Below are 27,342 nucleotides of genomic sequence, written 5' to 3' on the forward strand. Positions count from 1 at the left end.
GATCAGTTTTATTTCAGGTAAAGCTGAATTGGAGGATGCAGCTTAGGTTTCACGACAAAACTGGGCTCCTCCTTCAGTGCTCCCTTGGCTTTGGCTGATTTATCCAAGCTTAGAAACCTGTGGCGACGGGAGCTGAGCTGGCTGGAAGCCCACTGGCTGGGAAAGTTGCCTTCGGCAGCCTAGGCTGAGAAGATGAGGTGGGCAAATGTGGACAGCAACCCTGCACCATATTGCCACAAAATGAAGGAATGATGTCACACTCTCAGGACCTCACCAGTCCTCAAGAGGAGGGTCTACAGGGATGAAGCAGAATGCTTTAATAGCCCTGAAAGGGTTAGTTTCTATTTAATACACCAAAGCAGGAGCAACAGAACAGAGGAGGGTTTGCTCTTCCTAGCAAGGGTCATAGGACGATCAATCACTTAAACTCAGTGTCCCAGGACCTCAGATATCTTGGTCCAAAGAATTCCCCTGTTCATGGATGGAGTCAGGTAATTCCTAAGTAAAAAATGGTATGACTCTGTCTGCTTTCTTTTACCTAACATTTATCATTTTATCAGGATGATGGGTAGATGAATAAGCGCTCCTGACATGAAGGACATACATGTTAATATCACCAAAGCTTAATGTAAAGGAAGTATCAACTTGACACTCAGGTGTGAGTGCGCTGATGTAAAGTGTAATTGCTTGGGAATTACTGTGGGTTATAAAGGAGGTCTTTTTTTTTCTTTTTTTCCTGTAATGTCATCTCAACCCAGGACAATCTGTAATTGCACATCTGGGTAACAATAAACAGCAGATGCCTGGAGGCATCTAACACTTCTATTGAGAGTCGAGAGTGGTTTGTGCTGTAGATACTGCATCACTGGGACCTTTCTGATACCCCTTCCAGCCCTTGGAGTTCAGATCCAGATATGCCTCCAATGGAACTAACCTCAGAAAAATCCTTTGCTGGGCTCTTACCCATATTTCATTAATTCATAGTTAGATTCATCTAGTTCTGGCTTGACTGATTTCTGGTCTCTGGGTCTGCATTCTTTTCCTTTGTTCACTGTACTCCTTCAAAGTGTGATGTGTTTCATTTGGTCAGTTCCATAAATTATATAATGGTAAGGAAGAAAAAATAAAAGAGAAAGTCACCGTCAGGAGGCAACAGTGTAAAATGAATGATCGTATTATTACATAGTGGGTCTGATTTTTGTAGGTGACTTGAGGTGGTCTTCTTAGAAGGATCATTCTTTACTGATATGCAGAGCCTATGGTGACACAGCAATGGTCAGGAGTCCCCTAGGCCAGTGCTTTTCAAACTTTAATATGCATGTGCATCACCTGATTCTGCAGGGCTGGGGTGAGGTTTAAGATTCTGCATTTCTGACAAGCTCACAGGTGATGCTGACGCCTGAGCAGCAAGAACCTAAATTACCAAATCAAAACACCAGCCCCACAACTCATCACAATTAATTTTATTCCACAGCATGTTTAGGGGAATGTTATTCTCAGGAAGAGGTTTAGGATTCAAATAATTAAAAAAAAAAAAAACCTTGGAAAGTACACACCTTTATGTATCTTTTCTTTTCATTAAATATATATCTGTTTGGCAAAAAATGTTAGACTCTTTTGTACAAAAACAAAGCAAAGAAAAAAAATAACCAAAAAAACATAACCCACTCCCCACCCCAAACCAACAACCCTGAACCCTTGCAAACTGTCAATACCTGTAATAATTACAATGATGTAAACTTGGATACTTGACCATCCTGTGGAAACCTGTGCTCAGCAGAACCACCAGGAGAAGGACCACCAAACCCTTCGATAAGCAACTGCCTCTCATCGGGGCTTTTAGATTTAGTACATTAGAGATGGAGCAAGGGGACTGGTTTCACCATTTGTGCTTTCAGCTAAGGCGCTGGAAGGGTGTGTGGCAATGAAGAGGGCAGGTCTGGGCTGGGGCGGGGAGAGGAAAGCCAAGACTAGCTGGGAGGCAGGAAGGGTGGTCACAGTCACAGGGCAGACGTGAAGTGGCCATGGGACCCACGGACTGTGTCTGGAGACCCAGCCCTGGGAAGAACTAGGAAGAAGCTTCTGCTGTTGCTCTTGGGACCAGAGAGGGACAGGGCAGGCAAAGGCCGGGACACGGGAGGGAGGGGGCTTGGAAGCAGATTTCAGTTCACATGGAACTGGTGGTGTGAGCGGACTCTAGAGAGCAGGGGAACGAGGAGGTGTTTGGTCTTCTCAAGTAGCTAGACTGTTTCTTCCAGACACAGGCCTCGGGCACACCCCTGGGTCTGGCTGTAGGTTTGGGGGCGGTCTGGTGCTGCTGGCTTTCAGCCTCCAGGAGGGGAGGGCTTGCCTGCTGGGATGAAGATGGAAGGGCCCTCTGGCTCTCTTACTGGCGGTGGGTTTTGCTTTTCTCCCACCTTAGGCTGCAGCAATGGGAGGTGACCTAAAGCATCGGAGTCTAGAAACGGAATCAGGGCGGTGAGCAGGAGGCCAGGGAGGGGCAGGAAGACGCCGGGGCTAGAGGCGTTGGGGCCAAAGGAAATGTGGACCACAGCTTTCCTCTACCACAGCGGATTCCAAGGCATGGGAGCGTTTTCATTCTTCTCTCCTGTTAGCTAGCTCTTCCAGTTTTGGAGGGGGAGCTTCTGGGGCCCGGGCGCTTCAGTTACAGTCATAGACAAAGTCATAGTTGCTGGGCTCCTTGGGGATGGGTGGAGGTGCGTCGGGGATCTGAATGTTTTCCAGGTCCAGGAGGCGGAGCTTGATTTCCATGCTGAGCAGCGTGTCCAAGTCATTCCTCGTCAGGTCACTCATCATATCTTTCCCCAGCAGCGCATTCAGCCCATCTGTCCAGATACAGTACTGGTGGGAAGGGAGGTGACAGTGAGAACTACTGATGACCATAACAAGAGGAGAAACAATAGCTAACGCTTACTGATCACTCAGGATGGTCTAGGCTCTGTGCTCAGTGCTTTGCCTACATTATCATTTAACATGCACAGCATCTCTATAAAGCTGACACGTCTGGTAGCATCTCTGTTTTACAGATGAGGGAACTGAGGTGGTGAGAAATTAAGTCGTTTGGTAGTACGTGGAGTGGGTGGGATTTGAACTTACACAATCTGCTTCCAGTGCCTGCACTCTTCTGTGCCCATGATGCCTCCCTGTGGCGCAGCAGGAGGGTTTGGGTTTTCGTGCCTGTGCAACATAATATCTCTAACATCCCACCAGTGAGTCAATGAGTTTAAGGTATTGGTAGAATATATCCCAACACTCCTGGACTCAACATCAGGTAAAGCTTGCTTCTTTCCTCACTCCAAGTATGGTTCCCAGTCTAATAGCTAATCTCTGCCTATCCTGTCTGATTCCCAGCACTCACGATGACAGCCCAATGGTAGTCCCACCTTTGCATTTCTTAGCAAAAGGTCTAGGAAATATCTGAGTGCTGCCCAATGTCTGGTGGGCAAAGTGGCTAAAATTATTGGGTGATCTTAACGGAAGGTGGCTTGGCTGCCGGTCTAGGGACCCCTTCTGCCTGGGTCTCCAGGTTCCAAGGTTTTTCTCCTCCAGGTCTCTGGAGCCTGGTCCCTGGGCACATCCCCTGTTTTGGAAAGCACTCCACAGTACCCAACCAAGAGTTTGGTTCTTCCCCTCTCATTAAAATTAATCGTGTCCTTTGCCTCTCCAGTAGACTAGGAACTGTGCTCCGTTTATCTGAGGACCTGCCTTGCTTTTGTCAGTTTCCCTCCAGAGGCTGAAACCCTGCCCTGCCCTGGTATTAGAGCCATGATACCTGGTGGAAGAACTAGCCCCTGCTGCCCGCATCTCAGAAACATGCCTGCATTCTGGATGTTCTGTTTGCTCACCTTTTAGGATGTCCTAGTCCTATGTCGGACCTCTTTGAGAGCAATTCCTCTGCTTTTTCTGTGGGACTGGTCTTCCTTCTAGAACATGCTCTAGATTCCCCCCTCTCTTGCCCTCACTGGGTCAAGCTGCAATTCCAGACCCTACTTAGCTTGTCCTTTGCACTGTGGTTACCTGGGCTATGTTCCAAAATACGATAGCAGATCTCAACGTAAAAGTACTACGAGATGGCAAGCACTACACAAATCTTAAGTCATAGTGAGGTGATAGACATCTACCACGACGCACATTCGAGGCACCGCTTTTTAAGCCAAGGAGGTGTACCACGGGTGTATTACGAGGCCCGTGTCTGAGTAGCGCGGCCCTGAACTGTAGAGCTTTGGTTCTGCCTTGGCTACGGGATCTCAGCCAAAGCATTTAACCTATCTAAACATCAGTTGAGTGCTAAAGGATTTCTGGAAGTATTAGTGTCCTTAGATAGATTCCGAACACATCGAAACATTCGTTTCCTCATAAATAACGTTAATAAAAATAGATACCCAGGTCCTACCCTGCAGATCCTGATCTTATGGATCTTGGGTCAGGAAATTTTATTTGGAAAAGCTTCTAGCTAATTCTGATGTACCTCCAGATATGGGCACCACTGAACCCCATGCTCTTTAAGGCCCCTTTCAGCTCCGGCACTGTTTCACTGTAAATCCCTACGTGGGGGGATTACCGCTTTCTGTACACAGCTTTCCCAGTCCTGGCTAGCTTCCTAGTACAGATTAATTTAACCCACAGGAACACTTCTGTGGTGCTTTTCTTTCGAGAAGCAGCAAGTACAGAAAATTTTATTAAAAAATACATCAACCAATAAATAAGAACTCTGTAGTACTGAATCTGAGTTGGAAGTATCAATACGAACTTACAGTGTATTTTATCTTTAAAAAAACATAACTCCAAGCTCTGTCTACAAAAAACCTGAAAATAATAACAACGCAGTAGTGACAGGCACACCTCATGTCCAGATTCTGGTCGCTAAATACCAAAAGGAGCCAAAGCGCCACAGAGAAAAGGTAGGACATGTACAAGACGAACCTGGAATATCCTGTCATGCCAGAACGCCTGAAAGCTGCCAAAGACATCTGTCCATAGAACTCAGAAGCTAACCAGAAGGTGTTCCTTCTTTCTCTAGATAATTTGGACACTGATAATGACAATAACTGCAACCTATTGATATACAAATACGTTAAATCCATAACTTCATAATGATACCCAAACACCAAAAATCCTTCACTGGCCTCCTTTGAAGATGCTCATGATTTTGAAAACTGGTCCAGAGAATCAAGCATTATCCTGCCTATCATATGTACACTGTTTAACCTCAGGGTAACCAAAGAGTTGATGAGGCCAGTTTGTCTTTATGTAACTACAATAGAATTGGAATATCAACCTTTTCCGAAGTCTAATAGATCCAAGGATCTAGGCGATAATCATCAACGGCTGCAAACATTTCCAAAAGAGAGACAACCAGACATCATGGAAGAATACAACACTACTGCTGCTTAAAGTAGAGCCTGAGTCTGATGAATCGTCTAACTATCGCTTAATAGGAAATACAGGATGCAGATAAACACGTGAAATGATAGAGCAGGTTATGGTAGGCAGAATAGTACCCTCCTTTGAAATAAGACCTATGTCCTAATCCCTGGAACCCTTGAGTATGTGAGGTTACATGGTGAAGGGAATTAAGACTGCTAACCATCTGATCTTAAAACAGGGATTTTTATCTGGGATTATCTAGGTGGGCCCAATGTAATCACAAAGGTCCTTAAAAGTGGAAGAGGGAAACAGAACAGGAGTGAGAGAGAGGGAGATTTGAGTATGGAAGAGGCGGTCAGAATGATGCGGTGTGAGGACTTAACCCGCCGTTACTGAGACGGATGGAGGTGAGGAAGGGGTGAGGAAATGGATTATCCCCTAGTCCAGAAAGGAGTTCAGCTCTGTCGATACCTTGAGTTTAGCCCAGAAAAACCTGCATCCGACTTCTGATCTCCAGAATTGTAAGATAATACATTTATGTTGCTTTAAGCCACTAAATTTGTGGTAATTTGTTACAGCAGCCAAGGAAACTAATACACAGAATTAAAATCAGCAAAATCTAGACTATTGACTATGCTACCAAACAGATGAGCTGGTTTTTTCAATGAATAAATTGCAAGGAAAAAAAACACATGCACATGTTCATGAGAGGAGAGAGGAACCTGTAGATTCAAGGAAACTGAAGAAACACGTGAACCAATTGTTATGTATGGATCTTAATTGGATTCTGATCTGAACAAAGTATAAAAGAAAAAAAGAAAACCAGAAATGAGACAGTTGGAGAAATCTGAAAACGGACTGCAAATCGTGGTATTAAAACGTTATAAAATTGGGTGTGATCATGGTATGATAGTTATGTTTCCAAGTGGACTCTTTATTACTTAGAGATGCACATGGGAATATTTACAAATAAAATGATATGATATCTGGATGAGCTTCGAAAATAATCTGGGGTGTTGTGGCAGCTGGGTGTGAGTGAGGGTATAGGTGAAACCTAATTGGCCATGAGCTGATAATTGCTGAAGCTGGGGATGGGCACTGACAGGAAGTCATGGGTCCAGGTCCTGCTTTCCTCCTTCCAAGCTACACAGTGCAGGGGCCAAAGAGAAAGTGTTTCTGGAACAAGACCCCCATGGTTTAAATCCAAGCTCTATCACTTACTGCTTGTTTCGTCTTGGACAAGTTTCTTAACCTCTCTGTGCCTCATTTCCCTTTTTTATAAAATGGGAGTAAGGTTAGTTTGTTCCTTAAGAGTTACAGAATGAGGATTAAGAGAGGTGAAGCACATAAAGCATTGAATGGTCCCTGGTGCAGAGTATTCCGGTTATAATTACTATTATCAGTACTATTGTCGAGTTATTCAATTTTGGGAGGCCTCTCTCTCCCCCTTTGATAAACAAGGATATCTGTGACAGAACTTTCCATTTTATGGAGCGATTATGCAAATAAAATGAGGTAATAGATACGGAAGTGGTCTGAAGAATACTTTTAATTTACACAAGTGTATGGCATTTTTCTCCTCACTACATCGGTAAAAAATGGCAGATATGAATAAAAATGTGGCAGTCCCAGAACATTTATCCTTATCTGGAATTAATGTATACTGGCAAAAACAGCGTTGTATAGATTTAAATAGCATCTGCAGCTCTACCATTTGAAGTAGTTTCCTATACATCCGTATATATCTTCAATACGGTGGCCTGTGTACAACCACAATTTTATTTAAAAAGAGAAATGGTAGGACAAAGTGTATTTTCAGGAAGATGAAGACAAAGTCATCCCCTTCTGTGAACGAAATGTCAAGTAACACAGAATTATATTTAAGTGCCGCTCTAAATGCAGGATTTGCATATAATCTTTCTTCTCTCGTTGGGATGTACGATTTTATTCAAAAGCTTCAAACCAGTGAAAACCAAATACAGAATAACTTCTAAATGAGCTAAGTCTCCCAGGGGAAATGGGGAACAAAATTCAAATTCTATTAAAATGTTCCTTCCTTTCTAAAAGCTTTCTATGTAACCACATGCACAACAAAAATTTGAATGGTATCATCTAAAAATAAGAGTTTCAAGCATGATGTTGGGTTCTAGTTTACAAGAGAAAAAGTTAAATCAACCAGAGCTGCTACTTCATCTTACAAATGCATTTTCCTGGATTTATGCTAAATATGTTAAATATAGCTGACAGCATGATTCAAGAAGAGAAACAAATTATACATATAACAAGATGTCAAAAGGAATAAAAGCATCTCAAAAATAAAATTCCAACAGCAGAGACAGCCCTAAACCTCTTAAAATAACTTACAGAAACATGGTAAAAAACCTACTTCATCAAATGTTTTAAAGAATAGAAATAAGTGTATCATGGGAAAATTCTGGCCCAAAGCTAAATATTCAAGGAAAACCAAAGCTATAAGCCAGGGCTGATACTTCCTCTGGGTTAACGATTATGCCCTTACTGAGTATGAAGCATGTGTACATTCTTCTTCTTTACCATAAACTCTTTATTTTTTAAGTTTTTGTTTATTTATTTATTTTTTGGCCACGCCACGTGGCATGTGGGATCTTAGTTCCCCAAGCAGGGATCGAACCCACGCCCACTGCAGTGGAAGCACGGAGTCTTCACCACTGGACTGCCAGGGAAGTCCTTACCATAAACTCCTGATCAAGCTAAGAAGAAGTTGAATCCGTTACAACCTGCAGTTTTTCGAGAGGTTTCCGTTCTATTCCAAGTCAACAAGATGTACCTTCGTTCATGATTTTTCTCAGGTAGACATTTTTAAAAAATGAAATTTCTATCTTCCCAATATTTTTTACCTGCTTGTTTTTCTTGAGAAAATATGACGTTCTCTCATAAATTAACCCCACTGAGACCCTTACCTCATGCTTGTCAGGAGCTATGAAGTTCAGCTGGCAGTTTGAGTCATACAGGATCGAGAAAGCGAGTTCAAGCACCTCCTAAGAGAGATTAGAGAAAACACCACATTGAGGAAAGTTGACACATTTGTTCTGTAGTCACAAATGGCTGCAGATTGAACATGGAATAGTGCCTACAGTGTGTCCAGGCAAGAGGAGCAGCCGTGAGGCTGACGGGAGGAAGGAGCATGTTTTTCAAGGTTCACAGCACATTTCCTTCTCTCTGTTCAGGGGGAGTCTGCGTGAACCATCTCATTTAATTCTCAAGACAGCGCATGGAGCAAATGTTATCATTCCCCTTTTGTGCAAAGGAGCTCAGAGAGGTTAAGTGAGTTGTCCAAGGCCACATATCCCCAAAGCTGTGCTACTCTCCTATCTTCAGCATCTCCCTCCCAGGGAGACCATGAAAAACAGTAAACTCCTTCCCAATCAGCAGCATTATGGGCTGCTCTATCTTCTATCATTTCCAAACAGACAGGTGTCCATAGGCGTATAAACTTGCTAAAACATGAAAGCTACGTAGGAGGTAATGAGGCTTCTGGATGAACCCATTATCTGTAGGTAACACGTCTGCCCTTTGACCTCTGAACTACTGTAGAGCAAAGGCTACACAAAATCTAGTTTTATCCTATAGTGGCTGCAGGGTATAAAGGAGAACATGGGCCCAAGTGGCAGAATAGCTGGGGTTCATTCATTGGTGAGTGTTCGTTCGAATGTCTGGGTTCATTCATAATACAGACTATGAGACAGACCCCCAGGACCAAGGACTAAGTGACATTGTCATTTCATTGTAGCTGAATGACCTTGGCTGAGACACTCAGTGTCATGCCTAATATGTATGTTAATATATGCTTCTCAAATTGTATGTACTGTGCAATATTGGATACTATGATTTTTCTATTGGACTGACAGCAGGGTACAACCTATGGAAGATGAGAGTCATCGCACATCTCAACACCCTAACAACTCCTAATTTGGAGGGAAGGGCCAAATGAGTCCACCTCGGTGCTCTGCATCACTGTAACACACGTGCTAACCTTCCTTCTCTGTGTCTATTAGGCACCACTGATGACTGCCCCTTTCCCTTGTGCTATGATCTGGGAACTGGGCTCTCAGTAACTACCCACAGGTGTTCTTTCTTGGGGAGGTAGATCTCTCCACATCATTCTCTACCTCAACATTTGTCAGAGGATTTGCCTTTGGCCAGTAAGTCACAGCAAGAATGCCCCCAGAAAGAAGGCAGCAGGCAGAAAGATGAGGTCAATGCCTTCAGATTTCAGATGAGAAAGAATTCTTCCAAGTGAACTCCAAAGGCCCAGCATTAGCTGGATGCCTCTCCTGACACAGCAAACCATCAGGCTATTTGTGGCTCTCATGGATTTTATCTGTGTCTGGCTCACCTCTAGCTGTCCCATCATTAAGGGAAAACAGCTCTTGTTCTGAGCCCAGACCTACCAGTGTCTCATACTCTTAGGGCATCCTCGCCCTACCAGAAATAGAAACAAGTGAAGGAAAGAATGCTGAGTCATAGAATGGGATCTGTTCTGCAAAACTACCCCCCTCTGCATTTTTCATTTTTTTAAAAATTTATTTTTGGTTGTGTTGGGTCTTCGTTGCTGCGCGTGGGCTTTCTCTAGTTGCGGCGAGCCGGGGCTACTCTTCGTTGCGGTGTGCGGCTTCTCATTGCAGTGGCTTCTCTTGTTGCGGAGCACAGGCTCTAGGCACGTGGGCTTCACTAGTTGTGGCACACAGGCTCAGTAGTTGCGGCTTGTGGGCTCTAGAGCATAGGCTCAGGAGTGTGGCGCAGGGGCTTAGTTGCTCCGCGGCATGTGGGATCTTCCCAGACCAGGGATCGAACCCGTGTCCCCTGCTTTGGCAGGCGGATTCTTAACCCCTGCACTACCAGGGAAGTTCCTGTATTTTTCATTTTTTTCTTCCTTAGGATTCCATTCAAGCCTGCCCAGTTAAGATCAATAATATTAAAAAAGAGTTCGCCAAAACAAACAAACAAAAACAATTTTCACATAAGTTTGGCATCTCTTTTGGGTCTTTTAGTTTATAATGAAAATGGTCATGGGCCCTAGTAGTGGTACCATAATTGGTGTCATCCTTTTAAAAAAGTCAGTAAGGCAATCCATATCAAGAACGAGGGGTCCCGCTCCCGGGGTTATTCCTAAAGAAAATTCAAAAGGAAGCAAAAGCTGTATATATCATTACCTGTAAGAACATAATATGAGAAACTAAATAAATGTCCTCCCTTCCTTGGGTAAACCATCAAAAAAATCACAAATTAGCAACCCAGAGAAATACATGCAGTCAGGCGTTCAGTATAATTATGAAAATCTGATCTTAAGTGAAAAAAAGCAAGAGAAATGAACACTATATACATACAAATAACAATTATGAACAATGTCTTCCTGTGGTTGGAAACTGGAAGCAAACTGTGAAATGAAAATAATTATGTTAAGGTGCTAGGATCACAGGTGATTATTTTCTTTTAAAAAACTGAAAACATTTTTTCAACAAAATGTTAAGCTCTAATCTCATAAATTCATAAAGATTGTTCTTAGATGAGAAACACTGATATAGATGACGATTTCTTTACTAATCTTAGTGTCATTCATTAGGAAGAGTCTTTGACTCATACTTGAGAGACTGGAGAGAAAGGAGAGGACAGGCTTTGCTTTTGGACACCCAGTCAGTACATTACAGCAGCACCACGTGACCTTCGGAGGTCAACAGGAAAACATGAATCTGACAATGGATTTCCGGCTGACGTTGGACCATGACTGCCACTTTGCTTAGGGCAGGCGCATGGCTAACCCATCCCCTTGCTTACGACAGCAGGTGTGAGCATCACCAGAGCCCAGACGTGGCCTCTTGACTAGGTGCTGAAGTCACTTGAGACCAGAGTGTCAGCGTGGTTGTCCTTTGTGACACTTTCTCTTCTGCAGGGCAGGGAGGGAGCAGGAAGAAAAAGGAGGGGGCCTCAAACTTTGGGTTTTGCCCTTCTAAGGCATTTACCAGTGAAGATGTGAATGAGCGGAGCTGTCATGACCTAGATTTCTGATAAACACAGGGAGGAAATAGGAAATTCGTGAGAATATCATTCCCCACTTTAATTTCACCAAAGCTGCCTGGGAGGGGTTGGAGGAATTACTTCTCTGACCCGCATGCCTGCGTTAAAGGCTGCTATCACTTATAATGAGTTTTACTGACGTCCCTGGCCGGCTGTCATTGAGGCATCAGCAGAGGTCAGCTCTCCAGCCCTTTGAGCAAGCAGACCGAGGAGCTGGGAGCGGTGGCCTCTCAGGCTAACACTCCAGAAGCTGCCACCTGTCCAAACTGTCTGTGAGGGAGCGAGATGCCAGGAGATGGTGGAGTAAGCAGTCACGGATCTGGGGCAGTGTCCCCCTCAGGGGCTCCCTGTCACACACCACAACACTTTCTTAGACATCTGATGCTCTGGGGCTTTGCTACTCACTACTTAAGGTCTTTTATTCCCTCTGGATTTAAGTCAGTGGAAAATCATGTCCAGGAGCAGCTTATTTCCATCCTCTGTTCCACTAATGCACATCTCCCACCTCACCATGTGGAGGAAGGCCTGGGATAAGTGAGTTCTGGGGTTAGAGGATACGGGAGGAACTGATCCTATGGTCTCTGACCCCATATTCAACCCTCTAGCCCTGGGACTAGAGACAAGGCATGTGGGGTCAGGGGATGCTCAGAGAAATTCAGGGCATGATGGTGCCTTGGTTTGGGGATTGCCATCTTCCAGGGGTCAGATGATGGGTTGACTGAATACGAGAGTAGAGTTTTAGACAACATATTTTCGGTGTATAGCATTGGCCGCCATTCCTTACGTTGCTTTGGGTGACTTGCCTCATTTGGCCATCTCGCCTGGCATTCACTTTAATTATGTTGGCTCTCCACCATCTATCTACATTATCTTGAGGTCAAAGAATTTTGATTAAAGGTGCAGGATATAACTTGGCATGTGTGTGTGCTAAATATAAGCAGAGAACTAGATATCATAGCTATGAAGCATTGTTGCTCACCTGTATATCCATGAGTTTGAGTTTACATTTTAGAAGGCAAACTCAGTCATTCATATCGTGAATAATAAGATAGGATCTTGCCTTCCATAAGCAGCTATAATGTTCTGGTCCCCAGCTATCTTAGCATGATCAGCCAATAGTTCTCTAACCCATTTTCTTCTCTCTGTCCCCACCAATCCTGTACTCTGAATTGAATGTTTCTCCATCAGAGGATGCACTTTTACATGTCAAAAGGCCCCACGTGCCTTTTCACATATTGTTTCCTCCTCCTAGAAAGTCTTCCCCTCACTTCTCCTTTTCAAAAGCCAGCTCAGACATCATTTCCTCCACAAGCTTTCTCAAGTCTCCCAGGCTCTCCTGGTATTTAAATTTACTGGGGCAGAGGCAACATTGGATTGTCATTTCACGTTGATACTTAAGTCTTATATCTGTTAGACACCCAAGGACAGGCGCCAGGTCGAATACCGAATCTTTGGATTCCCAGCACCCAGCACAGGCCTGGTATAAAGAAGATACTCTATACATTATGAGTATGAATGGTGAACGAAGTAAATCTGAATAAAAGGCTTTTTGGTTACGACCAGGCTTTTCAAGCTGAGGCTAGAACCTCAGCTTCTAGTATAATCTGCTTCTTATTTCAGGTACATGAAATCATACTGGAAAAATAAAAGCTGGGCTCTGGACATGGTGAGATTCAAGCTTCTTTCATGTCAAATATATTCCTATCCCTTTCACTGAGATCTGGTCACATCTTCCCTCTGGGGATTACATGTTAACTGTTTAACTCTTAAGGCCCAAATCAGTGGGATAAGTACCAGGAATGCCCACTTTCAAAGATACGGCGACAAATCAACTTTATTTTATGAACCACAGAGTTTAAATTTAGAATCCTTAATCCTCGAAAGTCAAATTCTTCCAATTGAATTTGCATTCACCCATGATAATTCTTTTCAAGTGTTAGACATTTCCTAAGTGTTAGACATTTCCTAATCTCTCTGTGAAGAAGCCAACACTTCTTGTGTCCACAGAAATTTGTCTGTTGCACCAAGCTCTTTTAAATACATTGGACTCTAAGCTCCAGGAGGACAGGGCCATGTCTGCCTGTTCGTCACTCTGTGCCCAGGGTCTATCCTATCTCAGGTGCTCTAATGCGCACTGAGTGAATGACTCTATGAGCAAGCCTTAGACCATGACTGGCATGCCAGATGTTGAATGAGTGAGAAGTACTATCAGTTACCAACATCTTGCTATTAACAAGTGTCTGCCTTAAAGATGCTAATGTCCCAGTTTGCCCTGTTCAGTAATTAAGCTAATGGAAAGTCCTGTGGCACAAAATGTCAGAACCTACTCTCTAGCTGGAAAAGCTGAAGAGCCAGCAACACGCCTTGGGTGCTGCCCACTGCCGAGCACTGACAGACCTCCTGTGGACAGATTTTGGCCAACTCTCCTTTTAAGCTGCAGGTCTCCCCTCTCCTGTCCAGAAGTCCCAGACGTAGGGAGGAGCAGGCCTCTGGAGCACTGGGGAAGGGGTGTGGGTGTGGATGGATTGAGGAAATAAATTATTAGAACTGTGGGTTTCCTTTCTGCCTTTTGACGTTTTACCTGATGAACCAGATGTATGAATGCTATTAACATTACAAGACAAACAATTTTCATATGCATACAAATGAAAGAGCCAGGCTGGTAGAGATACCGCTGTTTCTCTCAGCCCTCAAGGCAGCCTAGAAAAGCTGGGAGTGGCTGGAATATCTCTGTCAGTGAATCCGAGGAAGTAGCCTCCATTTGAAGTCTTATTTATGTGTTTATAGCAGTGTGCCCCATTATCCATCCATCCATCCATCTGTCCACCCACCTGTCCAATTTTCTATGTGTCATTTACAAGGTTGTTTTTAAAGTTTGGAAATGTCATTTACTCAGTTTGTTTTGTTGATCTCCTCTAAGGGGAGAGGAATCTCCTACAAGAAGGCCAAAACTACCCACACATATCCTAGGCTCAAATGAGAACATCATCTCTACACCTGTTTTGATATTGGTAACTTGTATCTTCTTTCATTTTCTCTTGGTTAGTCAGGCTAGAAATTTATCAATTTTATTTATGTTTTCCAAGGACCAAGTTTTTTTTTTTTTTTTTTGTGGTACGCAGGCCTCTCACTGTTGTGGCCTCTCCCGCTGTGGAGCACAGGCTCCGGACGCGCAGGCTGAGCGGCCATGGCTCACGGGACCAGCCGCTCTGCGGCATGTGGGATCTTCCCGGACCGGGGCACGAACCCGTGTGCCCTGCATCGGCAGGTGGACTCTCACCCACTGCGCCACCAGGGAAGCCCAAGGACCAAGTTTTGATTTTGTTGATTTTCTCTACTGTTTTCTTATTTTCAATTTCATTCATCTCTAATATTTACTATTTCTTTTCTTCTGCTTGCTTTAGGCTTAAATTGGTCTTTTTTCTCTAGTTTCCTAAGGTGGAAACTTTATTGATTTTAGATCCTTCCTCTTTTCTAATATATGCATTTAATGGTATAAATTTCCCTCTACGCACGGCTTTCACTAAAACCCATACATTTTGATAAGTTATATTTTCATTCTACTTAGTTTAAAACATTTTGTAATTTCTCTTTAGACTTCTTTAAACTATGGGTTATTTGATAGTGTGTTTTCAATTTCCAAACATTCGGGGGATTTTCTATCTATCTTTCTGTTCTTTATTACTAGTCTAATTCCATTGTGAAGTAAAACATACTTTGTGTGATTGCTCTTCTTTTAAATTTGTTAAGATGTATTTTATGGCCCAGAATGTGGTCTATCCTGGTGAATGCTTCTTGTAAGGTTGAGAAAAATGTGTATTCTGTTGTTGGGTGGATTTGTTAATTGGACATAGTTGACTGATGGTGCTGTTCAAGTAATCAATATCCTTATTGATTTTCTTTCCACTTGATGTATCAATTACTGACAGAAGGGTACCAAAATCTCCAGGATAATAATGGGTTTGTGAATGTCTCCTTTCAGTTCTCTCAGTATGTCTCACGTATTTTGATATCTTTGTCCATCCCCTTACTTTCACCTATCTTAGTCTTTATCTTTAAGTGGGTTTCTTGTAGAAAACTATATAGTTGGTCTTGCTTTTTATCCACTCGGACAATGTCTGTCTTTTAATCAGTGTATTTAGACCATCGACATTTAAAATGACTATTGATATAGTTAGATTATATCTGCCATGTTTGTAACTCTTTTCATGTGTTGTATTTGTTCTTTATTTTTAATTTTCTCCCTTTTTTTGTCTTCTGTTTTGAGTATCCCAACTCCTCCCTCCTATCCCTTATGACTTTGCTGTCATTCATTTCACTGATCCATATGCTATAATCATCTAACACATTTTACTATTATTATTTTAAGCAAACAATTATCTTTTTGATGAATTAATAAGTAAAATATATTTTTATTTTACCTTCATTTATTCCTTCTCTGACACTCTTCCATTCTTTATGTAGATTCAAGTTTCTAACCTATATAATTTTCCTTCTGGCTGAAGAATTTCTTGCAGAGTAGGTCTGCTGGCAATGAATCTCCTTGGCTTTGGTTATCTTAGAAAGTGTTTCCCCTTCACTTTGGAAAGATAATTTCACTGGATATGGAATTTTAAGTTGTTGTTTTTTTTTAACACTAAATATTTCACTCTACTTTCTTCTTGTTTGCATGGTTTCTGATGAGAAATCTGCTTTAATTTTAATATTTGTTCTTCTACCAGTAAGGTGTTTTTCCTCCTCTGGTTTAAGATTTTCTCTTTGTCTTTGGTTTTCTTCAGTTGGAATATGATATGCCTGGGGGGGGGGGGGGGGGGGGTGTGTGTGTGTGTGTGTGTGTGTGTGTGTGTGTGTGTGTGTGTGTGTGTGTGTGTGTGTGTGTGTGTGTTGCTATTTATCCTGCTTGGTATCTTATAAGCTTCCTGGACCTGTGGTTGGATATCTATCTTTAATTTTGGAAAGTTCTTGGCCATTATTGATTCAATATTTCTTCAGTTCTATTCTCTTTCTTTTGGTATTTTAATTATACATATATTATACTTTTTGCAATTGTCTGTCAGTTCTCTGATGTTCTAATTTTTTTCCTTTTGGCATTTCAGTTTAGGAAGTTTCTACTGACTCATTTTCAAGCTCACTAATCCTTTCCTCAGCCATGTCAAGTCTACTGAAGAGCCCATTAAAAGCATATTTTATTTCACTTCTGTTACAGTACTTTTTATTTATACCCTTTCCTTTTGATTCAGTTCTAGAGTTTCCGCATCTCTGCTTATATTATCCATCTATTCTTTCATGTTGTTTACTTTTTCCATTAGAGCCTCTAATCCTTTTAATCACAGTTATTTTAAATTCTCTGTCTGATAATCCCAGCATTTGTGTCCTACTGCAGTCTGGTTCTGATGATTGCTTTGTTTTTCCAGGCTGTTTTTTAATTGCTTTTTGGCATGCTTGTAACTTTTTGTTGAAATCCAGACATGCTGTATCAGGTAATAGGAAGGGAGATACACAGACCTTTAGAGTGATGATTTATGTTAATCTAGCAAGGGATTGGGATATGTTAAATGTTTGCTATACTCTAAGTGCCAGAGGCTTCAAATTCATCTAGTGTCCCTGTTTTTGTCTACCCTACTGACTTTGAGCTTCCCTAAATACTCCTCCTCAGAGAGAGGTTGTATCTTGCAGAACTTTCAGGTATAATCCAGTGTTACTATTTTGGAATCTAGTGGTATAGTGGTAGGATATGGGTGAGGGATAGCACTCCATAACTTTCCAATTAAATCTCCATCTTTTGGGGGTCCTATGTCTTGTGGCTGTCACCTTCTCAAGTGTATCTCCAGTAGTATAGCTTTCCCAGTAGCATAGCTACAGAGTTTCCTACTGATTTCCTTGAGGTTCTGACTGCTGTTGATTATATCTCCCCCAACCCCAACCCTGTGGTTGAGATAAGAAGTCTAAAAAGGAATGCAATGGGAGAAATTCCTTTCCCCTAGCTGGGATAAAGGTTTGGAGAACAGGGCTTCGTTATGGAGAAGGCTCTGTCATATTCCAGGATTACTCACCTCTTTCCCCTCCCAGAGCCATGATGGAGGTGGGCAGTGGGGGATGGGGGACTCTCCATAAGATCTTCACTGAGAGAATCTGCTAGGTTTACTGGAAATAAAGCCCATCAAAGTATGTCCCCACAAGACTGCAACCCCCAGGAGTTTCTCACTCTCATACTAGCAGTCATCAGAATTGCCAGCTAAATGATCTTACAGCTTACGGCTCCAGTAGATTCTGCTTCAGGTGAGCAGATCTGGCTGTGACTCTCTGGATGCACCTGACTCTCCAGATTCCATGGCTGTGGTCTCCCCTGCAACATCAGTTCTCTTGGTAGTTCCAAGAAAATTGTTGATTTTCACTTTATTCAGTTTCTTCTTACTGTAAGGATAGGAGTGACAACTCCTAGGCTCTTTACAGGTTGGGGTGAAACCAGAAGTTCCTTCACACCTGTTTTACATAATTCGCTGTCCCAATCAGAATGCTTGAGTCCTTGCAAGTTGCTTGGCTGCCAACTATACCCCTCCTAGCCTTCTTTAGGTTACAGACTCTTGTTGCTGCCAATTTCCTCATACCTTGTCCTGCTCGGCTCCAAGTGTTATATAACCACGGGGACCTCAGCTGGAGCTGAGCAGAGCCGGTGCTCCGTCTGTTATCAGGTGGTCTTGAAGGAAGGCGGCCCCACAGGAGGCAAACCATGAAGGTTGGGGACTTGCGTCTCTAGTTAAGGATGCTCTTCTGGTATATGATGAGCTGTTGAATCCCTACTTCCCCATATCTTGGAGAAGAAACAAATTCTGTGTAACAGATGACCTACAGACCCCAAGGCATGCCCTTATGTCACTCAGTGTTTTATATGATAGCACTGTGACAGGCTCGACACAGAAGGATTCATATGGACTTGAGGTGAGTTATACTTACGCAACTTCAGAAACAAAGATCTTGTTATCTGTCTCCTTGGCTGTATCCTCTCCCTGTTTTCTTCCTAAACAGTACTTTTGTAGTGCTTTTGATTTTCCTTAACCATAGATAGGGTTATCTTATGCAGACCTGGATTCACCTTCATCTTACAATGACTGAAATTGCAGGGCAGGCATTATTCACTTCAACACTGATTGATAAATAGGATGTGTATAATGTTTACATTTCTCTTAGATAATGACGACACGGGACGATAAAGAAGCAACCTATTGATCTATGTGACATTTTTGGCTCCGAGGTGCCTGAAGCTTTCAGATGAAGCTGCTTAATTTTGTTCATGGACAGACACTATGTAACACAAGATGCCAAGAAGTAAAAAATTGGCTCCCTGATGGCCCCTCCAAGGGCAAATACCTCCAAACGGGGGGCAAGGGAAATTCCTCCATCTTTTCGGAAAATGCCACCTCCCATACCCTCTGTTATGGAATGTAGGCTGTCATGGTGAACAACATGATGGGGAGGGTGAAGAATATTGCAATGTGAAGAGTATTTAAGCAATATTCACCTCTGGGGAGATTTTCTCCCTTAAGCTGGGTTTGAACTGTTTCACAATATTTCCCATGATGCTGAAGAATATCAGGCCTTTAAAAGTTTTCTAAGATTTGTTTTGCGCCATCTAGTCTCTCCTCCCTTTCCCAGACTTCACTGAGACACCAGGTGGGTAACAAGAAGGAGGAAACGAAAGGGATTGGGGTGGAAGTGCAGAAGGGAGAATATGAACATAAATAGAAGGTTAGGAGAGGCCCAGAGGATGGACGGAGATGAGTGGAAAAGGCTTGAGAGAAGACTGGTGACAACAGAGAGAGGGCAATTCCTAGGGCTGTACGTAGAAAGGAAGTGAGAGAATGCAAGGCATGGTGGAGATTCGACAAGTGATCAGTGAGAGAAAGAATAAGACTAGGTAAGAGATGTAAAAGGAATGAGGAAAGGAAAAGGAGCTGAGTTTAAGAGATGTGTAACTGTGTGTGCGTGTGTGCACTTACACACACACACACCAACCACACAAGCATAGCTACCAAAGAAGGGCTCGGCCCACTGCAGTCAGTAACTGCATTGAGCAGATAGAACAATTTGCAACTCGGAAAACATACCTTGTTTTGTTTAAGGGCACCTTTCTCTTTCATATGAGGGCAGTCCTTTCCCGTCACCACAGCTTTGATATCTGCCACCGGCACTGCAATTCATAAGAGAAAATGAAAGTAACTACATCATGTGACAGCTTAAGTGTCCAGAAAGTAGCAAGACTAAGCATCGAGTCTGCTGCTATGGCTGCCATTCCCAGACACTACCGCTAGAAGAGAAAAGAGGTGAAAAGAAAAGAGAAGTCAAGCGGTGTCCAGGGCTAGGAACTAAAATATATCCTTATACCCTGGTAAAAAGCATCCCCGGGGAGAAAAATCTATGTTCATAGTAGAATTTGGTTCAATAAAGCAAATACCTAAAAAAAAAGACCAGAAACAACAACAAACCCATCATAGTTGCATTAAAAGTGATGGTACTAGAAGCAGCAGTAATAATCATACTAATAGTGGTACTGATACTGATTTTATGGAAGACATCTATGTGCCAGGAGCAATGCCAAATGCTTCCTACAGATGGATATCTCCTGCTACAGTTGTTACATCTCTTTAGTTTCTGAGTTTTGGATAATGAGGGGAAGTAACCTTATCACAAAAAAATTTATCTGAATCTAAACCATCCTGAACTCTCATTCTCCAAATTCTCCCTCTTACCATCTCATTACTTCTCACAAGGATTCTGTGAGGCAGGTTTTATTATTCCTATTTTATGGACAATGAAATTAAACTCAATTAAATAAAGGGAACATTCCTTTCTGATAGGGAAGTGGTAGCTGGTGTTTATCTTGGAAATCCTGAGCACAATGCAGTTTGATAAAATGATGTTATCTCTCATCCTACTCAGAACCTGGGGGAGGATAAAAGATGTGGAAAGGCTTGGGCCTTTAAAGCTTTTGTTAAGATCATCTGATGGAGAGAAGGCAGTAGGATGGTTTGGAAGCTTAATTTAAAAAACTGCAAAGTCATCTGTCCCTTTCCAATTCCTAATCTTTCACTCCTGTAAGGGACTTAGGATCTGCAGAAGCTTTGCGTCATCAATTCCTTAGACTCCTCTAATGATGAAGATAATGAGAGATTTCATGATTAAAGTTCACCTATTTTTACTGGGGCATTGGGTTTGGGGGTGACATTTAGATGAAGAGAGAATTATAAAATATATAGAATGTCAAAACGACGTTAACAGGAAGGCTCTTTAGAAGCTAACATTGTCCGGGTACCCTAAAGTTGCTAAGAACTTTGTCCAAATCTGTGACACCTCTAGAGCTCTCTCAAACCCTAGAGAAGAGTGAGGCTGTGAGGAACTCTTCCAGGATTCTCTGCAGGCACCCGCGGCTAGCTCAGTCCTGATTCTAGATCTCTTTGGTGGACCTGACTTGTACTCACTAATGACTGCCTCTCCTCTCCTTCCGGCCATATGGAAGACTACTCTCCCCAACAACTTCTGCAGTTAGGTGGGGCCATACGATTAGCTCTGGTCAATGAAATGTGAGAGGAAATGGCCTGTCTCTCTCTTAGCTGAGGCAGTGAAAAGTCCACGCCTACCAGCCTCTCTTCTCCAGCCACAGGGACTGATCCGGTTCCATGGTCCATCCAGATGGCACAGCTCTGGGATGGTGGAGCAGCCATTGGCCTGAGTCCCTGTGATTGTGTGGACCAGTCCTTCGAAAGCCCATGTCAGTTACGTAATGTGAGGAGTGAGAAATAAACTCTTGCTGTCCTGAGCCACTGAGATTGTGGAGGTTATTTATTCTTGCAGCAAAATGTAGCGATGCAGCCTCTCCTGAATGGCATGACCCTTGACCTTGGACTGCTTTCCTTCTCTGCCTGGCTGCTCGAGATTGGCATCTTCTTTTAGACGGTCCTTGTGATTCCTGAACTACCTTTGACCACAGCCTCTGACTTCAGTTCTCCTCAAAACCATTTTCAGAACCAACAATCAGCCCTGTTCTCAGTGGCTGACCTGGCTCCCTAATCACTACCCCAGGAGGAGATATTTGGGCACTTTGGGAAGCTGGGTTTACTTAACATTTACTTTTCAATGAAAATCCACCACTGAAGTGAATTTGTGATATAATTAACATACCAACTCCAAAACCCTCCTCAAGCTTCAGATGGAGTTTGAGTCACAGGGTAGTCTTCTGTTGTATAATAATGTAACATGGTCAATGAAGATTTATAAATAGTAAGTTACCCCTTGTCTTTGAAGATCTATAAATAGTAATTTACCCCTTGGCTTTGAAAACTGGGCAAGATTAACTTGGAACGGGACAAGAGTAACACTAAAGTCTGTCGTGGGAGCAGTCTTTAGAATCTCTAATGAGAAGGAATCAGCAGAGAAAAAGCACTCTTCCACCGTGCTTGTGGCATTACATATTTTATGTATTTTACATGCATTGTCCCCTGTCAAGGAGACGAGCTGCTATATTACTCACAGGATTACGGCTAAAAGGAAAACACAAAATTCTAAAAATACAGCATGGCTTTTAAAGGTTGCTCTTTACATAGTTGGTCTCTAGATGCACCAGAAAATTAGGCATCAGAAGGGCTAAAATGCTGTCCTCTCTAAACCCATGAGCAGGATCAGACTCATATCCTTTGAATCTACACTCTTAAGAGGCAACAGAGGGCCCTTGATTACTTCAAAGCAGGGCTGGTGTTTCTATCAGGCCCTTTTTTGTAGGAGCAACATAACTAAGTGGGGTTCAGAGATATGAGAACCAGAAGGGTCACCACTGGTTCCCTAACGCCAACTCTAACTCCTTGCAGCCTGGCCTCATTTCTTTCAATGCTTTTTTCAGTTTGAGCTGGATTGAGACAATCTAATTCAACGCTCCCATTTTATAGATGGGAAGACTGAGGACTAAAGAGAAGAAATAAATCACGCAACATCACACAGCTAGTGAGGGACAGAGCTGGGACTGCTGCTCTTTCTTCTATTCTATGGTCCCTTGCTAGGCCATGATTTTTCCCTATGTTTGGAAGATGTCAGCCCCCCAAATCATGCTGAACACAGCCCTGGAAGTGGTTATCACTTCAGATATGTTCAGGAAACTCTTTGATTGCTACTATCTGGGGAAGGAACTTTAATTGTGATTAAAAAAAAATGCCTTTGAAAAAGTAAATGTGGCCACCATGATAAAAATTGTTCTAGCTTTCACCCCTGGGAGCCAAGTTGAGACAGAAATCACCCCAGGAAGTAACCAGTAAGCCATGAGCACTTGCTGTATACACAGCTCCATCGTGGAAGCTCCTATGGGCAGAAATACAGAGGAGGGGCAGGCTGATCCCCGTACAGTTTAGTAAAGAATCTGGACTCTAACTTGGGAGCCTGGAGTGGTTGGAAGGGCTGTGCCTTTAGAATCACAGAGCCTGGATCCGAATTCTAGGTGCACCTACAGGCTATACCACTTTGGGCTTAAGTTCTTAGAGCATAAGCTTTCTTGTCTACAATGTAGAACTATAATATCATCCATCGCATAGGGCTGTTCTGAGAATTAACTCAGTGCTGGAGCCAAGATCATTGCTGGCTTTGAATCTAGGTGGTCTGGAGAAGTGGGTAAAAATCTAGGCCGTGGAGTTGGATGGCTGCATTCAGATCTTTGCTCTATTATTTATTGGACATGTGACCTTCAACAGGTTACTTAACTTTTCTGTACCTCATTTTCCTAATCCTAATTTTCCAATGATACCTACCTCTTCAGGTTGTGGGGGGGATAATTTATTATGTAACGTAGAGCTCTTAGCACAGTGCCTGCTGTTGAGTAAACACTCAAAAGATGTTATTTGCGGTTGTTCTCATTATCAACAGTCAAAGTTAATTCTCTCTGTAGATTGAGGGGCCTGAATTATTCCCCATGCTTCAATGACCCAAATTGCCCACTTTGCTTTGCTGTGGCCATTGCTCCTCTCCTCTGCTGTAATAGGCTTCATGGCCTTGTGTGAGGGAGCAAAACCCTTTGATGTGGGAGTGAAGAGCGCTGGCCTAGACTCTTTCAAAGGGAGTCTCTGAGGGGCCCAGGCACTGCTGGAAAGCAGAGGAGTCTGGTGTTTAGTGGGGGTGATGAGAGTCTATAAACCTGGTGGGAGGAATGTGGGGCGAAGGGAGGTTAGATGTGGATTTTCAAGGGCCATGTTTCTTGCCTAACAAAAGGAATACGAGAAGAGAGATTTGCTAAATCTTTAGACATGAAGACAGCTAAGGAGAGGCCCTCAATCTCCACTTGCACTCTCTGGATTAAGAGGATTCAATTATGCTATTTGATTCACCAATATCTCAGTATTCAGCACTGATTAACTCAAGGGGTGGAAGACAATTTTCCCCTTGGTCGCAAGAGAGGGCAATTGTACACAGCAAGAGCAAGGGTACTTGAAATGAATTAAAGGAATGTCTCATTTTTCTAGTGGAATGAGGTTTTTGACTAAGGGCTCCAAGAGGATGGACTATTTTGCTCCAGGCAGGATGCGATCTGTAATTAAATGCAAACCAGATGGCAGGCCTGAAGCAGCAAACTTTAGTTTCCTAGGCTGGGACCTTCTCATCTCAGGCACACAATAGTTTCATTTGACTTCATTACATGAAATATACCCCCTCCCTGGCACACATGTGCATACAGATATAATCTCCTCAACACACACACACACACACACACACACACACCACATCCTCTCATATGCACACACCTGCACAGGTACTCATTCTTGGTTTGCCTTGCAATGGATAACTGTTTACGGAGCAGCTCTTCTGGAACTCTGAATTACTAGACTTCAAAGGCCGCAGAGGAAAGGAGTGGATGAGTTTCACAGCCACTGTCAGAGGGACTGATGCAACCCTTTCCGAGAAGCAGCCTCACTCTGTGGCCACGACCAAAAACTGTTTGGAGATCTGCAGCTCTGTCCTGGCTCTTCTGCAACCACCCTGGCAAGCTGGCTCTCCCTGGCATCGGCCCTCGGGTTTCTAGCCCAGAGACCGTCCCTACTCAAGGCTCAGGTACTGTCCACGACTTGACCTCCTCTAGGGGCAGGGCTACCGACTTCCTAAGCAGCACAACCAGCGAGAATGAGAGCGCTGCATTTAAACCTACAATCCACGCCCATCTAGTGCCTATCTGTGGGTGGAGAAGAGGACTAGATCCCTATAACTATGGAGATAAATAACACAGCCAGTGAGTAGGAGCGCCGATTCTCTGGGCCATGTGGGTTAGGAATGAATCCAGCTGTGGTTTTTCTGTTTTCCTGCCCAGACCACTTTCCCTATTTCCTGGTCAGGTTAAGAACGAGGCAGTGAAAGACTTCATATAGAGCTTGTGGTTGCTTTGACCTTTAACTCTTCATTTTACTGCATTAGAGCAGAGATTCCAAATAGCTGGCCTCTGGACAGTTCTGAGTTCATGAGGGAGGTTTCATCAGTGAGTTTTTCACCAGTTAACAGCAAACAGAGGAAAATGAAGACACTGCTGTGAGTTTTTCACACAGTTAATTTAAGTTAGTACAAGGGACTGTCCTTTATTCCAAGATTAGGCCTTTCTGGTCTTTCGTTTTGTTTGATCAAGAGCCCTTTTTAAAATGAAAGCAATGTGATATTAAATTTTAGTTAGATTTTCTTTTATAATAGCCTTTATTTCTGCCAAACCTGAAAGTTGGCAACCCACTGTCGATTCACTTTTCTTGTTGTTTTAAAATATTTACATATTGGTGAAAGCCCAATTTAGGGACTCACTATGAAGCGTGTCAGGCAACATCTGGCTCCACACTTCTCAGTTTCAGCGCTCATCAGAAACGCCTAGAGGGTCTGTTAAGACAGAGGTTGTTGGCCCCATCCCCAGAGTTTGTGATTCATCACGTCTGGGAGTGAGGATCTGAGAAGCTGCATGTCTAGTAATTTCCCAGGTGATGCTGCTGCTGGTGGTCCAAAGACCACACTCTGAGAACCACTGGTCCAGCTCTGTCCATGGTGGGATGCGGAAGGCTTTCTGAGACCTGAAGGGAGGGTCCTTATTACAGGCAGAGGCCTGGGGAGACCCCATAGCAAGAATGCATAGACACTGCCCCAGACTCTGCGGTACTGGGTTTCAAATAACGTGGGCTGAAGAGGCAGTGCTCCCATGAAAGGAAATAAGATTGCCTTCTGAACTAAATGACACTATGAAGACCAGACTGTCCCATTTTTAAGCTGGAGGAAGCGAGCATGTTCCAGGCTGTCTGTCTGATATGTCAGCCCAGAGTCTGAGTGTGTCAGGAATTTGCCACTTGTGGTTTATTTTCCCCTGTGATCGCCATGAGCTGCAAGGAAGACAGTACAGATTTGACTTCCATAGGCCCTGGGGTGACAAGGGGGAAGGTGCTAGGACCTGGAGGTAAGGATTCTGTTTGCGACTTGTTCATATGACTCATGGCAGGGTCAAGGTGACTTGTAAAAGTTATTTTAAAGTGTCTTTACTTTTTTCTCACTCTTTGATTTCTCTACCTGAGATATCCTCTGAGGCTATGTCTAACTTTATCTCATTTCTCTTCCAAATTAATCCATTACCTTTGTGTATTTTAATATTTCTGTAATACTTTGTTTAATTAGTACACTTAATGCTGACTAAAAAAACCTGGAACCTGCTTTGGTGTTGGGCTAAAACAATCTAGCATATGACTGGCTCTTTAAGAGACATGGTACAGAAATAGCAAATCGGTATAAATAATATGTATTTTGGGGAATATTTAGGAAACCACAGAATGCTATTGAGTGTCTGAGTTACTTCTTGGAAGTAAACGAGCCATACGTGGGTCTGGCATTAGCTCTGCGTTATAAGCGTGGGATACAGTGAACTATAACGCATAAACGTGGTGGGATCAAGTACATGATTCATGTGAAATTATTCTGGGTCATCAGAAAAAGACAACTGACAATCAGGTTTATAGTGTTTTTGCTCCTTAGAATAACACTTGGACAAGTAACGTAAAAGTGGGTGTTTGAACCCCAGGTTTACATCTTTCAGGAAAGGTAGGTGAGCATTCCTTTTACCCCCTCCCCTCTTCAGTCCCAAACCACAAATCCATCAAGGTCTTATGCGTGATGAGACGGCTCGGCCAGGACTCACAGCTAGATGAGACATGCCTAATGGGTTTACTGAGGTTGACAGTCTTTCTGCATGATATTCTGTGACCAGGAAACGAACAAGCAACCAAAACTCAGGCCTCCAACACAGGAGAGGCACTTACGTTTGTCCTGCAAGGAATCGTGGGGCACTTCTCCCTGAGGACTTTCTTCCAAGTCTCCATAATGCAGGACCTTGTGGTTTGGTGAAAGCCGACAATACCAAAACTTGTCTGGGGGAAAAAAACACAAATTTACCAGGTAAGCGATTCTGGTTTCCAAAAAATATTGACATCCTTATTTCGTCATAGTCTTGCCTAGGAGAACACGCAGTTCCTTCGATTTTAATTCTTCAAGAAGGAATCATTCTAGAGCCCTGGAAGTTAGTCCCTTCTCGATTTTGATATTTAGTTAGCTCCTGTCCTTCTTGGTAGACATTTGGTACCACTGGGAAAGTTATCAAATCCTTTGAGGACAACGGCAACAGAGTTTCTGAGGTGGTGGCTTCCAGAGGGTTACTAGAATGACTAGGGGATTATCCTTTATTCAGTTGGGCCTGACAAAAGTGGGGAGGGAGATGAAGAGAAAACAGCTTTCGCAGAATTTTTCTGCTTCCACGTTCCTCTGTGAGATTGTAAGACTGATGAGATGGTTGTGCCGTATGTCAGTTGGCATATCAACCCCTCACCCCTGAGGCCTATGCACACAAACTAATCAACGAATAAA

The 27,342-nt window shown here is 43.1% G+C and overlaps 1 protein-coding gene across 5 annotated transcripts in view; it reads right to left on the bottom strand.

Moving 5' to 3' along the window:
- Positions 1 to 1,421: 1,421 nt before the first annotated feature.
- Positions 1,422 to 27,342, bottom strand: part of ELMO1 (engulfment and cell motility 1) — a 547,030-nt gene continuing 521,109 nt past the window's right edge. For 3 of the 5 annotated variants that reach the window (XM_060020724.1, XM_060020723.1, XM_060020725.1), the window contains 4 exons: positions 26,742 to 26,849; positions 19,548 to 19,630; positions 8,328 to 8,405; positions 1,422 to 2,862 (listed from right to left, as the gene is read on the bottom strand). In XM_060020724.1, the coding sequence (XP_059876707.1) occupies positions 2,662 to 2,862; positions 8,328 to 8,405; positions 19,548 to 19,630; positions 26,742 to 26,849 (470 nt within the window). In that variant the 3' untranslated portion in view covers positions 1,422 to 2,661. The remainder of the gene's footprint in view (positions 2,863 to 8,327; positions 8,406 to 19,547; positions 19,631 to 26,741; positions 26,850 to 27,342) is intronic. The other 2 variants (XM_060020726.1, XM_060020727.1) reach the window with 1 other exon arrangement.

This window comes from Delphinus delphis, chromosome 9, assembly GCF_949987515.2.
Source record: "Delphinus delphis chromosome 9, mDelDel1.2, whole genome shotgun sequence".
Taxonomy (NCBI): Eukaryota; Metazoa; Chordata; class Mammalia; order Artiodactyla; family Delphinidae; genus Delphinus; species Delphinus delphis.